Source organism: Dromaius novaehollandiae, chromosome 19, assembly GCF_036370855.1.
Source record: "Dromaius novaehollandiae isolate bDroNov1 chromosome 19, bDroNov1.hap1, whole genome shotgun sequence".
Classification (NCBI taxonomy): Eukaryota; Metazoa; Chordata; class Aves; order Casuariiformes; family Dromaiidae; genus Dromaius; species Dromaius novaehollandiae.
The window spans coordinates 4,363,703-4,378,543 of record NC_088116.1 but is presented as its reverse complement, the minus strand read 5'-3'; the positions used below and the strand labels follow the sequence as shown (position 1 = coordinate 4,378,543).

The 14,841-nt window shown below is 39.8% G+C and overlaps 1 protein-coding gene across 1 annotated transcript in view; it reads left to right on the top strand.

Annotated features, from left to right (window-relative positions):
- The window catches only part of PPM1E (protein phosphatase, Mg2+/Mn2+ dependent 1E), a 70,920-nt gene extending 56,570 nt beyond the window's left edge, over window positions 1–14,350 (top strand). Inside the window, exons 2-7 of the mRNA XM_064523168.1 lie at window positions 93–211; window positions 4,836–5,035; window positions 6,807–6,995; window positions 8,286–8,429; window positions 8,748–8,841; window positions 9,101–14,350. Coding sequence (XP_064379238.1) covers window positions 93–211; window positions 4,836–5,035; window positions 6,807–6,995; window positions 8,286–8,429; window positions 8,748–8,841; window positions 9,101–10,173 — 1,819 coding nt within the window. The 3' untranslated portion in view covers window positions 10,174–14,350. The remainder of the gene's footprint in view (window positions 1–92; window positions 212–4,835; window positions 5,036–6,806; window positions 6,996–8,285; window positions 8,430–8,747; window positions 8,842–9,100) is intronic.
- The last annotated feature ends 491 nt before the right edge of the window (window positions 14,351–14,841 follow it).

Below are 14,841 nucleotides of genomic sequence, written 5' to 3'. Positions count from 1 at the left end.
ATGTATTATCCTGATTGCAACTTACCTTGCTAAATCAGATGAAAATACCTTCTTGTGGGTTTCATTTTTCTTTTTTTTTCTTGTTTTTCCAGTAATTGTCCTTCATTTTTGGCTGCTGCTTTAGCTAGAGCAACTTCGGATGAAGTCCTTCAGAGTGATCTTTCAGTGCATTACTTACCAAAGCACGTGGACAGTACAGATGGGATCATACGTAAGTACCTCTGTGCATAGTAACGTATAATTTTATGTGGTGTGGATCTTTCATTTATGCTCTATACCAGACAGTATGATATGTATATTTTGCAGATAATTCATAGATTTTAAGGTCAATAGTGACTACAGAGATCCATCTAGTTTGACCTCTTGAATAGTACGAGATTTCCCCCACATTAGTTCCTACTACCAGCTAGTTATGAGGTTTGACTTGCTGCTTCTGTAAATGAATGTCCTGTTGTAATCTAAAGAGATCATTGGAGAATTCACCACGCCTCTAGATAGATCTAGTGGCTAATTTCTTTCAAAGTCAAAGCTTTCTTATTTTTGAATTTTGATTTGTTTAGTTTCAGCTTTTACCATGGAATTCTTTTTTACTGGTTTTTTTTAATTGCTTTTCTTTGGCTGTACCCAGGTCTTTTTATTGAGTTTTTGCTCCTTAAGACCAGGTAGAAGTCGCTCCTTACTTTTAAGTGCATCTCCATAAGGCCTAGGACTGTATCTGGTGACCCTGATTTTCTTTACAAGGACTTGAGACTGTGTGGTCCTGCTGCTTGCTGGCAAACACCAGTTGTGCCTCCTTCATCCTTACAGCAAAGCCAAATACAGATGGGAGGGGAGAATTTAATTTTAAATTATTTCAGTCAGAAGAGTTTTTATCAGGACTTTTATTTTTTTTTTAATAGTTTCAGTGAAGATAACATTATCCCTTATAAAGATGTTTTGTGCTTAAAAGGAAAATTTCCCTTTCCCCATTTATTTCTCTTGGCTAACATGATTCTTCCATCATCCAGCGCAAAGCCATGCATCCTAAATCATTTCAGGATTCTGCTGACTAAACAGCCTTGAAAAACTTTCTGGGATGCTCATTATGATGAAGAACAATATTCCTTGCATGTATTTACAGGAATTCTGTCATTCCATCTGGAAAATACATAATCACCAAACCACTGCGTACGTGCCTTTTTTTGATAAAAAGAGGTAAATGATTCTGGGAATAAGTAAGAGATATAAATCTGGTTCTTTGAAGAGGGAGATACTGGTCTATTTCTAAGAGGCCTTTGCCAATCTGAGAGAAAGTAGAGTATGCTGTGGGCTCCCTTTTTGTACATATTGCTGCCTCCTCCTGCTGAGCAGGTAAACAGAATAGATTTGTCATTGTTCTGGCTGAGCAGCCTTCATTAATTTCAAATTGAGATCTTTGAGACTTCCATAAATATTTGACAGTCTCCAAGGAAATGTTGACTAAGCCTCCACACAGAATATTTAAAGAGTTCAAAAAAGAAGAGAAAAGAAAACCTTCAGAAATTTTCATTTAAATATATTTAAATCTGCAATACAAAGGAGCAAGCATAGATTGATATGCCTACAGGCTAGAGCAGGCACTAAAAATATGGGACTCCAGATGCAGTATGTTGAGGTGACTGGTCATATAGAAAGTGCTTGAAGATAATATATACCTTTACAGATGTGATGTAAGGCATTAAAATATGAAAATGAAGGGGGAGAGGAAGATAGAGCACATTTTCTGAACCATAGTAAAGCAATGTTTTCATATGAATGCTGCAACTTCACATAAATATACCAGAAATCATAACTTTCTAAACAGAGCATTAGCTCAAGAAGTGCAAGGTTTGGCTAATGAATGAGATTGACGGTTCCCTCTAACTGATATCATATAGCAGGACTTTCATGCTTTGAAAGAAAGTCAAGAATACTGTAGCAGGTGATGGAACTGGGATTTCTACACCTTGAAGTTTTGTGTTCAGAAAGCACTACTTATTATTATGGCTTTTGGACTGCTGTAGAATGTGAAACCAAGCTGAATTTAGCCTGATGTTTTGGATATCCAATTTTATGTCAGTCTTGCTTAGGAGTCCAGCAAGATTTTTACTCTGTATAATGCAAGGAGACATTTACCTAATTTGCCTTGACTTTGAATTTGCTGGGTGTGGGGGGAAGAGAACCCAGATTTCCTTTGTGACACATTTCACGCTGAGTAGTGCAATATGACAAATCACCTTGCACATTTATGACTGGTAAAACAAGCTACTGGTGTGCTGACGGAAAGGAAAGTAGAAGCTTCATGAAAAAAGAATGCTAATCTTTCTTTCTAAAGAAAGAAAACTGCTGTGAGCCCACAAATGCAGGAATGCAAGAATATAGACCTGCCGTGTTCAGGCCTGACCGTGCATCTTTGGAAATCAAGAATCTGAGAGGCATAGGCCATAACTAATTTTTTTCTCCCAGTTGAACTGAAGAGGAGTAAGAGAGCTTCAAAGATAATTGAAAGACTTTTGATTTCCTTTTTGAAAGGTCAGGTTAGGAGTTAAGGATGTTTAGTTTTATTTTTGGTGGAGGAAGATGTTCACATGGGGATTCAGCATTGCTGAGGAACTTCCGAAGGAGGCATGGACCATTTTACTTGCTGAAGGTATCTAAAATATCCAGCAGACTTCACAAAGCAGATCCCAAAGTCCCATTATACAGTCCTTCCAGATACTAGGTGTTGTGGAATAACCAGAATACAATTTAGGTTCAGGTCAGAGCAGAAATGGGATTTCTATAATGAAGACACAAAGAGGTTGTTGACTAGTCAAAAACCAGAGTTCTCAGATTAAGGAATACATTGGTCATTACCTTGATGAAATGTCTACAAACCTGAATTCTGATTTCTATTGTCACACTGCCCAAATTTTCAAGAGAGGTCTTAAATTTTACCACGTACCAAAAACCAGAATCTGGTTACTGGTATCCTCTCTATACGAATTTTGCTCTAGGAGAAGTCAACCATCTTTGCCAACAAGAATGCCTAAGTTGGATTTCCCACTAGCTGTGGTACAATTAAGCATTACTGCCAGTGCTGGGGATTTTAGAGCAGCATTGAAGAAACAGCAGGAGGGAAATGAAATTCTCCATGACACAACCACAATGACAGCTGAGTCAGCTCTGGCTCAGTGCTGCAGCATTAACGGTTGATGAGTAATTTACAGCTGTGAGGGGGTGGTTTGACTGTTGTGGGCCTTTCTCCTGTTTTAATCTTGAACAACAATTATTGATGATGCTGACACTACGCACATTCCCTGCAGGGGAAGGTTATTTAGTATCTCAGCACAGCAAATGGGTTCACTTCATTCTTCCTTCAGAGTGACACCCTGAATTGTAGCAGCCATGTGACACAGAAATGTACGCCCTTTCCTTTTAAACATGCCTATTAGAAAAAATGGAGGAGGAAGTCTGTGGGGTTCCCTTCTGGAAAATATTATTTGGATATTTCAGGCTGTATGTTTTCCCTCCTTTAATATATTATCCAGCAAAGAGATTTCTGGTGGCACTAGTAAGAGCAGTATAGGCATTGCAGGAGAATTGGTTCACATCACTGTGGTGTTGGTTACGTGACCCAATTATCTGATTTCTAGCACTTGTTCTTAAAGCTGTGCGATTAAGAAGTTGGACTCCTCCTTTTGATTATGCAGATATCTTATTTCCAGGCTTAATGGCTGATCTTGCAGATGAGGCTTGAACCACTTATAATCAGCAGAGCTGGAAATATACCTATTCCTAGGGATCTTGGTTTTCTGGTCATTATAACCTACATCTACATCTTGTGTAGACCTATCACTGAAACTAGTAAATGCTGATTATAGATTCTTCACAGAAATTCTGTGAACTGAAGGGAGTCCTCACCCTCCCCTCTACTCCCTAGAGTTGGGCCATTCCTCCTCCAGGAATGACTGACGTTCAGGGATTGCTGTTACTGGAAGTCTAAACCTTTGGCTGATGATGATGAAAAAAGACATTTGGATGCGTTCAGTTCTCTGACGTTTACTTTGTCTTTCTCTTCCCTAAACTTCAGAATGAATGTCAAGTGCCTGAGTTTTCAGATTTTAAAATTACTGTTTATCAGGAGTGATAGTTTGGAATTTCCTTAAATTTAAGACCTCTATGGTTTTCTCATTTGCTCATGCAGATTTCTTTGACACTCAGTCACTTCAAGAATCTGGAAATAGTAGTATGAAACTTAGAAGGTACTTTAAAGTGTGCACTCAATCACAGAATTGCAGAATGGGTGAGGCTGGAAGGGCTACTGAATGTGTACACTGCTGAAACGCCTTCAAGTTAATGCTATTAATTTTGGTAGCTTATTTGCCACTTTCTTGCATCAGTTTTGCAGTGTGGTGAACAGATTGGTCTAAAACCAATACGTCATGGTAATGGATTGTGTAGTTTCCCTGTGCATTTTGTATGTCATGCAACATTCCATGATGAAGTCCCTACCGGAGCCTTTGTGGTCTGGCTGCACCACCTTGTGTGGAGCTGTCCCGAGGATCAAACACTGAGGGTAACATATTTGCTTTTCATTTTTCCTGATGCTGCAAATGAGTTCCTGAAAAGCACAGGGGAATACTTGAGTTAAAAAGACAATGAGCTGCTCACTGATGAATGCTGTTTATGGTGAGTTTGTCTTCCTCTTCTTGTGCTTCAGAATCTGGGATTTCCCTGCTGACATCCATCTCAATTGCTTGGCTAAAATGGTTTTGTTTTATCTTTATAATGTAGGCAAGTGAAAAATTCTCACTTAACACTCTTAGCCTTTTATTTGTGGTTCTTGTCCTCCCCAGAGATTGAGACAGTAAAGCTAGCCCGCCTAGTTTTCAGCAAACTCCATGAGATCTGCAGCAACTGGGTGAAAGACTTTCCACTCCAATGGAAGCCCCACCGCTACTATGAGACATCCATCCATGCCATCAAAAACATGCGCAGGAAGATGGAAGACAAGCATGTCTGCATTCCAGACTTCAACATGCTCTTCAACCTTGAGGTAAAAAGAGATTATATGGAAGATAAATACATATGCTGGATACAGTTTCTGTTCTCAGGGTAACTGGACTTTCTTTTTCTGTGAAAACGACAGCCATACCTGTGATGGACCTAAGAAGGATTGACTGTCAGGAGACAAACCTGATCTTAAGTTAGTTCAGTTGATATTCTCTAACTATAGGTGCAATACAACATGCAGTTTCTACGTAGGTTATATAGGATGAAAGAGCAATTTTCACAGATGTCTGATGATATGTCATCTAACTAAACAAAGTTTGTATCTGCCCCATCCTGATGTAGCCACTTAATGCAGTGGCTGAAGAACTGATCTGCTATCCTACAAAAAGTACAGTCCTACTTTTGTGAGAGGCAACTGATGCATTATATTATTATGTGATAAATCAAGGTAGGATCCTCTGTGTGGCTGAAGATGCCCAGGTGTAGAAGGGAGTTGCCAACAGAAATGAGGAAGTGGTTCAGCTTATAGTTCATTGTTGATGCCAGCTGTCTGCAGGGGTGGGTCTGTACCGCTTTTCTGCCCTTTTTCTTGGGAGGAAGAAGCCAAAAGCAAGAGTAAGGAAAGGAAGGAAAGAAAAAATAGAAGAGGGTTCAGTTTACATGAGTATCTGGCAGCACTAGTAGTTTGGTGGAATGAGGGCTGGACTTAACTCCGTTAATTTCTTTACGTGGCCATTGCTCAAATGCTTATGCTTGCTTTTCCTTCAGAAATAAAACTGGACACTGAGGAATGACAAATAGAAGAAAAGGGCAAGAATGTTGCCACTGGGATCAAATTGCTGCATAATTGATTCTTTATCACATCCTGTCAGTTTAATAACCGTTTTCTGTGCCCTATCCAAATTCTTGCCTTTAAACTACATTCATGCAAACAGAGGCAGATGTTTCCTTTGCCTGTCAATTGTCACCTCTCTTCATTCCAATTTGTGTTGGAGCCCATTACTTAAAAATTACAATGTATAAATATTCTAGTCGTTGAGATGGCTGTCAAGGTTGAATTGGCACTGACAGTGGGTTGGTGTGTTGTGTGTATGAATAGGCACAGAAGCTATGTCTCTTGGTACTGGAGCATTGTTTCTCTGTTTAAACAGATAAGGGGAAGCTGAGAATATTGAATTGAAGATGAGTGATTTTGCTGTACTTGATTTGTGAATGTAATCACATTTAATTATCTGCTGAGAGGGTACATAGAGGTATTTTAAAAATAGATAACTAAGGTGATATATGTTAGATTTAAAAAAGAATGAAAGCAAAGGGTAGCTGGCTTCACACTTTAACTGTACTGGTATTTTATCACTAGGGGATTCCAATCTTGATGTAGACTTCAGGCAAACTGTATTGGATGTCCTTCTCTTTCTACACAAATTTCGCAGTCACAAAAACTCCTGCACAATTTGATGGGAATGGCACTTTCTATTTGAGTTGAGTAATGGAATTGTAACAAATAGGACATAAGGAGCATTGAGAAAGCTATACGGATGATTCTTGCAGGCATCTTTTGTAGTTTGCAGGTAGAGTTCATCTGCAGTAAAGTGGGAATTTGAGTGCACATCTCCCATTGATGCAAGTGAAGGTGGCCTGAGTAGTTTGTTTTTCCAGTGGAGAATCTGCTTCTAAATGCAATTTAATGCTACCTGGTGAACATCCACAGAGTACACCAGAAATTTCAAGTTCAAAAGTTTTAAAGACAGTTCAATTAACTGCTTATATTGCTTTCTCTTTTAGTTGTTTTCTCAATGTGTTTCCTTTAACAGGACCAAGAAGAGCAAGCTTATTTTGCAGTATTTGATGGTCATGGGGGAGTGGATGCTGCCATCTATGCCTCCATCCATCTCCATGTGAACCTAGTCCATCAGGAGATGTTTCAGCACGACCCAGCAGAGGCGCTGTGCCGAGCCTTCCGGGTGACGGATGAGCGTTTTGTCCAGAAGGCAGCCAGAGAGGTGAAGGAGTTATCTGGGAAAGAAGGGAAGTGGGCTTAACCCTGGAAGTATTAATTTATAAATTCTCTTCATGAAAAAAACAGAGATCGGGTGAATTTCATACTATTGATAGACACAGATCAAGCTTCCAACACATCAGGCTATCAGAACGTGTCTGATCTGACAGGAACGGTCAGAATTCACTGATTTTTCAGCCTGGTTCAGCCACATAGCTAGCTTCTAGAAACACTGAAGGCACGTTTTCTGCAGCCGTGAGTAGATCTGGGGGGCGGGAGTCCTAGTTTTACCCTTGAACCTCAGTGCAGTGGGGCAGTAGGGCACCAAATAAGGCAAGGTCTCAGTTTGAAGAGCTCAAAAGCTCCTCAATTGGATGAAGATCAGGGAACCAAAAAAGTGGTGGAAGGCACCTCTTACTCCCAGAAATGCATACTAAAGACAAAAATGATGATGACTGAAAAAACACTAATAGAATACATGACATCAGTAAATTGACTGTGGTATGCTGGACTAACGGAGGTGTGTAGCACCCAACACCATCGTGGTGATAACCTTCTTGGTGTGTTCATTAGCAAGGGTGCACCAAGTACAGTGCTGACTACAGGCCGGGGTCAGCGCAGAGCCGTCCATGACAGCTCACAGCGCAGGTGCCCACTGATGGACTCGGTAATGTTCCACGAAACATCAGCCTGGCACTTCTTGCAGCATCGGATTCATTTAGAAGGAGAGGGGGGATGATGCTACTATTGTAATGTTCACATGCTAACTAGGTTTAGTCCTTGGGGTTTTTTGTTGTTTGTTTTGGTTTTTTTCTTCCTCCTCTCTACAACGCAAGTCTTTTTTTGCTCCACAAAGCAAGAGTAAATGGATAACTGCCTCTTAGGCCTCCTAAACCTATGCGAGGGCTGAGTAAGTGTTGGCAATTCAAGATGCTTACAAATAAATCCCTCTCCAAGATCATTAACATGCATGCATTTCTATCAACAGTTAGGAAACAGGCACAGGTAATCAATTAAAACAGTCGTATAGCAGTTCACTAGCAGAGCCCAGCATCTGAAAATGTGATTCCAGTTCAAGGGAAATTACAGGACAAAATCAATGACTTGTATTTAGTGAAGTTAGCTTTGAGGGGCTGTTACTGAACAGTCATAACTGTAAGAAAAATGCTGCCTGTCTGCCTCCCAGAACAGCCTGTGCATTAGAATGTCAACATGTTCTGACCTTGAGTTAAATAGGAAAATGCTTTGGAAGTTATTTGCTTATTTAAAACTGTAGGTGTTTTCCCCCATCCAGAGTCTGCGTTGTGGAACCACTGGGGTGGTGACTTTCATCCGAGGAAATATGTTACACGTGGCTTGGCTTGGGGACTCCCAGGTTATGCTTGTGAGGAGGGGCCAAGCTGTGGAACTGATGAAACCCCACAAACCGGATAGAGAGGTGAGAATGGCCTGTTTTAATACAGCCGGGTGGCGTTTACCATTGAAGTTGGTTAGTATCAGCTTTATATAGCGTTCTTGGACATTGAGTACTGGCTTGCCCACGTCTCTTGGAGTGGCTGAGCATGCTCTAGTTATTCTGGCTGGTTCAGATCTGAGTATGAATTTGTGTGCAAATGTTTTGTTTTCATTTGATGAGGCTTGCAGGCTCCATGATGCTGTGTCTGTGAAAACACCAAATATTTATTTAAGTGTCCAGAGTGTGGCAGCAGCACTAAGCATTCTGTCTGAACAACTCTTGTGTTGCCTTGCTGTTCAGGATGAGAAGAAGCGCATTGAGGCACTTGGTGGCTGCGTGGTCTGGTTTGGAGCCTGGAGGGTGAACGGGAGCCTGTCAGTCTCCAGAGCTATTGGTAAGAATGGACTTTAATTCCTTTCTCATCCTTGTTTTTCCTTTTAATTGAAACTTTCACTTTCTACTGATCAAAATTTGAAATACAGCTGAAGATGGAACGCTGAACAATGACCTCTGTCTTTTCATTACATTTTGAGGGGCTGCTCCAAATAATTACTTTGGGGAAGAGGCTCCATGCTGTGTTAGTAAAAGGGCTCCCAGATGCTGCAACTGCAAACCCAAAGTCTTGTATATCTTTGTGTTCTGTCTTTCCCCAGGGGATGCTGAGCACAAGCCATATATCTGTGGGGATGCAGACTCTGCCTCCACTGTGCTAGATGGCTCTGAAGACTACCTCATTTTAGCCTGTGATGGCTTCTATGACACAGTCAACCCCGATGAGGCAGTGAAAGTGGTGGCTGACCATCTAAAGGAGAATAACGGGGACAGCAGCATGGTAGCACATAAATTAGTGGCATCCGCTCGGGATGCTGGTTCCAGCGACAACATTACTGTCATTGTGGTATTTCTCAGGGACATGAATGCAGCAGTCAATGTTAGTGAGGAATCGGACTGGACAGAGAATTCTTTTCAAGGTGGGCAAGAAGACAGTGGGGAAGACAAGGAAAACCACGGAGACTGCAAACGGCCATGGCCCCAGCATCAGTGCTCAGCACCTGCAGATCTAGGGTATGAAGGACGAGTGGATTCCTTTACTGATAGAACTAGCCTAAGCATAGGGTCCAATATTAACCTGTTTGATGACCAAGGCTATTTAGACCTGACAAACACAGAAACAAGTGAACCTAAGAGTGCCAAATATGTGCCACCGATTCAAGTGTTTAGTCCTGGCATACCAAAGAGTGTGAATTTGATTAATGGCTTAACAGTGAAGAACAAATCACCAGAGAGCACCACATCGTCAGTCTATGGACAAAGTGACCCCAGGGAGTACAACTCTCCTCTTAGTTTGGGTTCTGCAGGGCAAAGCATCTACAGGGTGGAGGGCTTCTCCCCCATCTTTTTGGGGCTGGAAGATGAACAGTTCAAATCCTTGGGGAAACGAGCTTCTGCATTTTCTCGCTTGCGTTTCTGTAATGGGAAGAGGCGACGAGGATCCAGGTTCAAACCAAAGTTTCGCACGCCGCTCTTAGCTCATGAGCCTTCCCATATAGAAGGATCAAGTCTGTCCTTGCCTGTCCAAGGCCGCGGTAACACGAGGTTGTTGGTAAGACACTCCCCGTGGTGGAGGCTGGCTAGTCATAAAGCTTACAGTGAGAGCATGTTTTTGATGCGAAGACAAAGTAATTGTATACCAGATTCATACCTTCATCAACGCTGTAAAATTTAACTGTCTCCCTTGTGTTCCCCTTTAGATACCTAAAACAGACATTCCCAAAATAAAACTGGCATCATCAGGAAGTGGAAAAAGGTGGGCATTTCAGAACCGCGTGTATTACAATCCCCTGCAAAGGTCAAATCATGTGTAAATAGATCTAGGAATTAACAAATGTAGTTGTTTCAATCTCGATAAAATTTGCTGGTGGTGCCACCTTAAGCAATGCCACAGCCACCCAGCCACCTGCACACATAAGTATCTAGTCACATTCACTAGTGAAAGCCGACTAGTTGGTTCACCTGAATAGACACTGTTAGGGAACAGTCTTTAAAAAAGCAGAAAGCTGAACCTGCCTGAGTCTATGGAGCAATATTTAAAGAAAGATTCTGTTTTAGAACAGCCAAATTTTTTAGAGTGGGGGGAAGTTTCCATAGAAGTCCAGGTTGTGGGGTTTTTCTTATGTTTTACTTTCAGTTTATTTCAGGCTAATATTAAGATGAAATAAAAAATTACATCCACTTTGCAGGTAAAAGATTAAAAGCCATACAGGATTTTACCAGGTAACTTAGGAATGGAAAAACTAAGCTCCTGTAACTCTGTTCTCAGACTCGCATTGAGGTACATAGTCACAATTTACTTATTTTTTCATGTAACATACAGTGTGGAATATGAAGAAAACTGTTTTTTGTAGTTTTTAAAAAAATTATTTCCTATGGCTAGAGGTGCAGTGTACAGGGATTTCGTATCTCTCTGGTGCTTTTAGTGGCATTTTTCTTGTTTGTCAGTTTAGAAAACTGTTTTCAATTAGTTTTAATCTGATATGATTGTGCTTAATGCTTCAAGCCAACCTCTTTCCACCGTAACTTCATCTCAGGTCTTTAAAGAAACCAAGTCTGTGGAGATGTTCAGTACAATACTACTGTCACCAAACCAGTCAAACCAGAGAACTGCTTGCCAGGAATAATGAGCAATTTGGTGAGCTGTTTGTTTTTGGTAGGGATTTCTAGGTGGCAAAGGTGTAATTTAATATGAAGTTGTAGTGTTAAGGATGGTAAGATGCTGCCTCTGTAGTAGCATTATTGCTGCATTTTGGTATTTTCCAGAGTGTCTAAAAATGGATGCAAGGCTGCTAGAGCAATCCAAAGTGAATGGGAATGCCACGGATGCAGGTGAACAGGGGACGTGCTTTGGATTTAGTGGGGATGGTAGAACTCACTGACGATCCAGGGCTTTCCTTTAGTTAAGCTTGGATTCGTAAAGAGAAGTGAGGAATGTCAGCTGCCCTTTATTTTGACAAGCAGAGCATTATTTAACAAACAAAACCAGGCGCACGTGGTACCCACCAGCTTTTCCCTACTCTCGAGGTGATGCTAACCTCTTACAGGAGCAGTAAATTAGAACATAAGCGTAAAGTAAATTAGAACATAAGACTATTCCCATCAGACAGGCCAGTCAGCTCCACTAAATACACATCCTGTTACTATTATTTGTTGCAATAAGGCATTTGGAAGAGTATGAATAAAATGATTCTTCGCAGGCATTTACTGTACCATTCATATCATTTTAGCAGTAACAATTTAATATCAGTATTAGTATGTAGCTAGAATTTGCAAAGTATTTTACTATTAAGTAGTCAGGAGATTATTCAACATAATGAGTGATGGCAAGGTTTGAATTCTGCCAATTTCTGCTTCTTCTAATCTTTGATGCACTATTTTAAATGCAATTTGATGAATAGCAAAAGGCTTTGTGAGTAACCAGGAGTTGAAGTGTGGCTTTAGATTCCTTTGATCTTTTTGAGACTTTTTAAAAAATCTTTTGGGATCATTGGCTCTTACCTGTCATCTGATTAAGCCTTAGCTGTTGTCAACATTCTCTTTAGATGCAGCATATGTTCCAAGTCAGATTTACTAAGGAAATTTGAGAAATCATGAAACAGTAAAATATGCAACTCTGGGGCATCTCTGTGGTGCCTTTATTTTAAATTATTCACAGTAATAATGATGCATTGAAAGTCCATCTTCTAGTTGGCAGTCATGCTTCTGAAAGAAAGGTGGTACAAGTGCAATTCTTTGTATGAGTAAATAAGAATGAAAAATGTTATGGATGATAAACTTCTTCCCAGTCTGCAAGAATAGTTGAAGAGCACTGGACTGCATGTGTGCTGTTTTGGGAAGGACATAGCTTTTTAGGTGTGGATTCACAAATGATAATTCTGGTATTCATAACATTTATCTTGCTAGGAGAAAAATTTACCATCGTAGTTCCAGTGTGGTCAGGTAAAATACTGTATAGATAGCGAATGTTCATTTCTTCACTAAATGCATATTTATAGAGTAGATAGGAACCATTTGTAAGGTAAGTCCTTTAAAGTTCTATACTATTAAAAGTAGTGGTTATTGGTCTGATATATGCTGCTCTTGATTCTACACACTAGACAAAAAAGCAGTGCTTTGTGAAATGCAGTGTTTTCTCTTAATGCCACTGGTGATAGGAAGTAGTTCTCTTCAGTTCAAGATCCTGTGCCCTTATTTGCTGCTTGCTAACGTAAGCAATAATACCCCTCTAATGGTATCTAAATGTTCTGTATCTTGTATTTTTATTGTCTATCTGGTGACAGTGTAAAAATATTAGGCTAATATAAAAGTATCTAATTGTATTTATTAATTGTTGATACTGAGATTCAGTCTGTGACCTGTGTTTTGTATTTTTATTGTGTATCTTAGTGGTGGTGAAATTTGTAAAACAAATCTTTCCAATAAAGAGCTGAAGTATCCCTTTTTCAAGTTAACATAACCTGCATCAGTTTCAGTTTACGTGTTAAACGTGTTTGCAGAACTAGGAGGTAGGTAGTGAAAACTTTTTTTTTTTTTTTTTTTTTAATTATGTTGGTTTTGAGAAATGGACTTCAGGCTGTTTGTCTGAAGCTGCTCAAAACTTGCTCGTAAGCTATTCACTGTGAGTAGTAGAGGGATTCATTCAATCCCCACTCTAATAGTTTCCTGTGTACACTTTCTAAATGTGCAACTCTGAGGAATGTCTGCGTTGCAGAGAGCAGTATAGCACCAGACCAGGGAGCTGTTAACCCATTTCAATTTGCACTAAAGGTGGGTGGAAACACATGTATATAACTTTTCTTTACCTACAAGTGCCATCAATTGTCCTTGCAAGTTAAAATCATTCAGTGTTTAATTTAGATTGCATTGTAACACCGAAGGACAATGTCTAAGCAGACTTTAACTTACGCCACATTTATAGTGGTACATTGTCATAGAAACTCCACTCTGTTTCTGGAACACTGTGTGTCAGTGAGAAATGCGTTGTCCTACGGGCAGAGAGGATGAGGCATAAAGAGTTCTGTGTTTACAGACATGACTGCTGTAGTTCAGGTCCACTATCTTTTCACTAAATACACCCTACCCTGGCAATGTTCTGCTAAAAAGAAATGAGAAAGATTGATCTAAATTAGTGGCTGTTTTAGCACAACTTATTCACTCAGCACTAGTCACATAGACAAAGCCATTGAAGGGGGATACTGCAGCTTTGTTCATGCCTATAATTTAGGGCAATCTTTTTTCAATTCATATCCTCCTTGCACCAGGAACAAAACTTTCTACCCTTGTATCATGTGCAATAAGTAATAATGAAGTATAACACAACCTCTGACTTAAATGTTCCTATCCTTTTCCAGTCACTGTTAATCAGATGATCGCACTATACTTGCCAGCATTAAAACTAAAGAAAAAAACTCCCACCTATGAGGGTTTAGTACAACTCTTGTATGTCATAACTGCATTTTGTTAGGCTGTTTTTTTTTTTCCTCTCCTGTACTCTACAAGGTATTTTGAAACAAGAATAGTGAAAGTTGGCTGAGATCATCCTGAGTACTTCTACTCCTAAATGAGTACTTATGTAGATAGCCAGGTGTGTTGTCGGTTGCTACACTGGGTGCTCCTGTTAAAATACCTGTATTATCTTGTTTATGAAACTAACATTCTTTATGAAGTGAATAAATTAAAGCTAATCATTTAACAGTGTTGGGACTTTTCCATTTGCAACCTTGTTCCACAGTTCACATATGACTTTAGTTATCATGTATTAGTCATCCATATTTTATTTATGAAAGCTGTTTATACAGAAACTGTTGAAGTTTTACCAGTATCTTAATAAAACAGTAATTTAAAACCTATTTCAGATATTCTGTTTATTTATAAGCTAAAAATGATAGCAACCAACATCTGTATTAAGTGTCTTTCTGTAGTGAGAGCAGATTTCCTTTGCTTGAGGCATAACAGAAAACACGACTCTCGGGCATGGAGCTGTACGATACCTGTGAATTTACTGCTAACTTTTTCATCAGTATAGCCAGGGAATGAAAAGGCCCCCTACAGCCCTTGTACGATCTGCTTTACAGTCAGAAAAGGAACTTGCTGCTATGGCTTTGTCACTTTTAGGACCAGTTTCAGTGTTAGTTAGTTGATACAAGTTAAGCTTCCAAGCCCATTTACCTGCATTTTGTTTAAAAAACTGAAGCGTATAATTTCTTCATAAGGTAAGCAAAGCATGATGGTACCTGCTCTTCTCGTCCCTGCACAGGTTGGACACTAAACTCAGAGCAGGTAATGTGATTAATTAAAATAATTTCCTTCAGCTTGGGCCTCATATTAAGAGTAAAGCAGC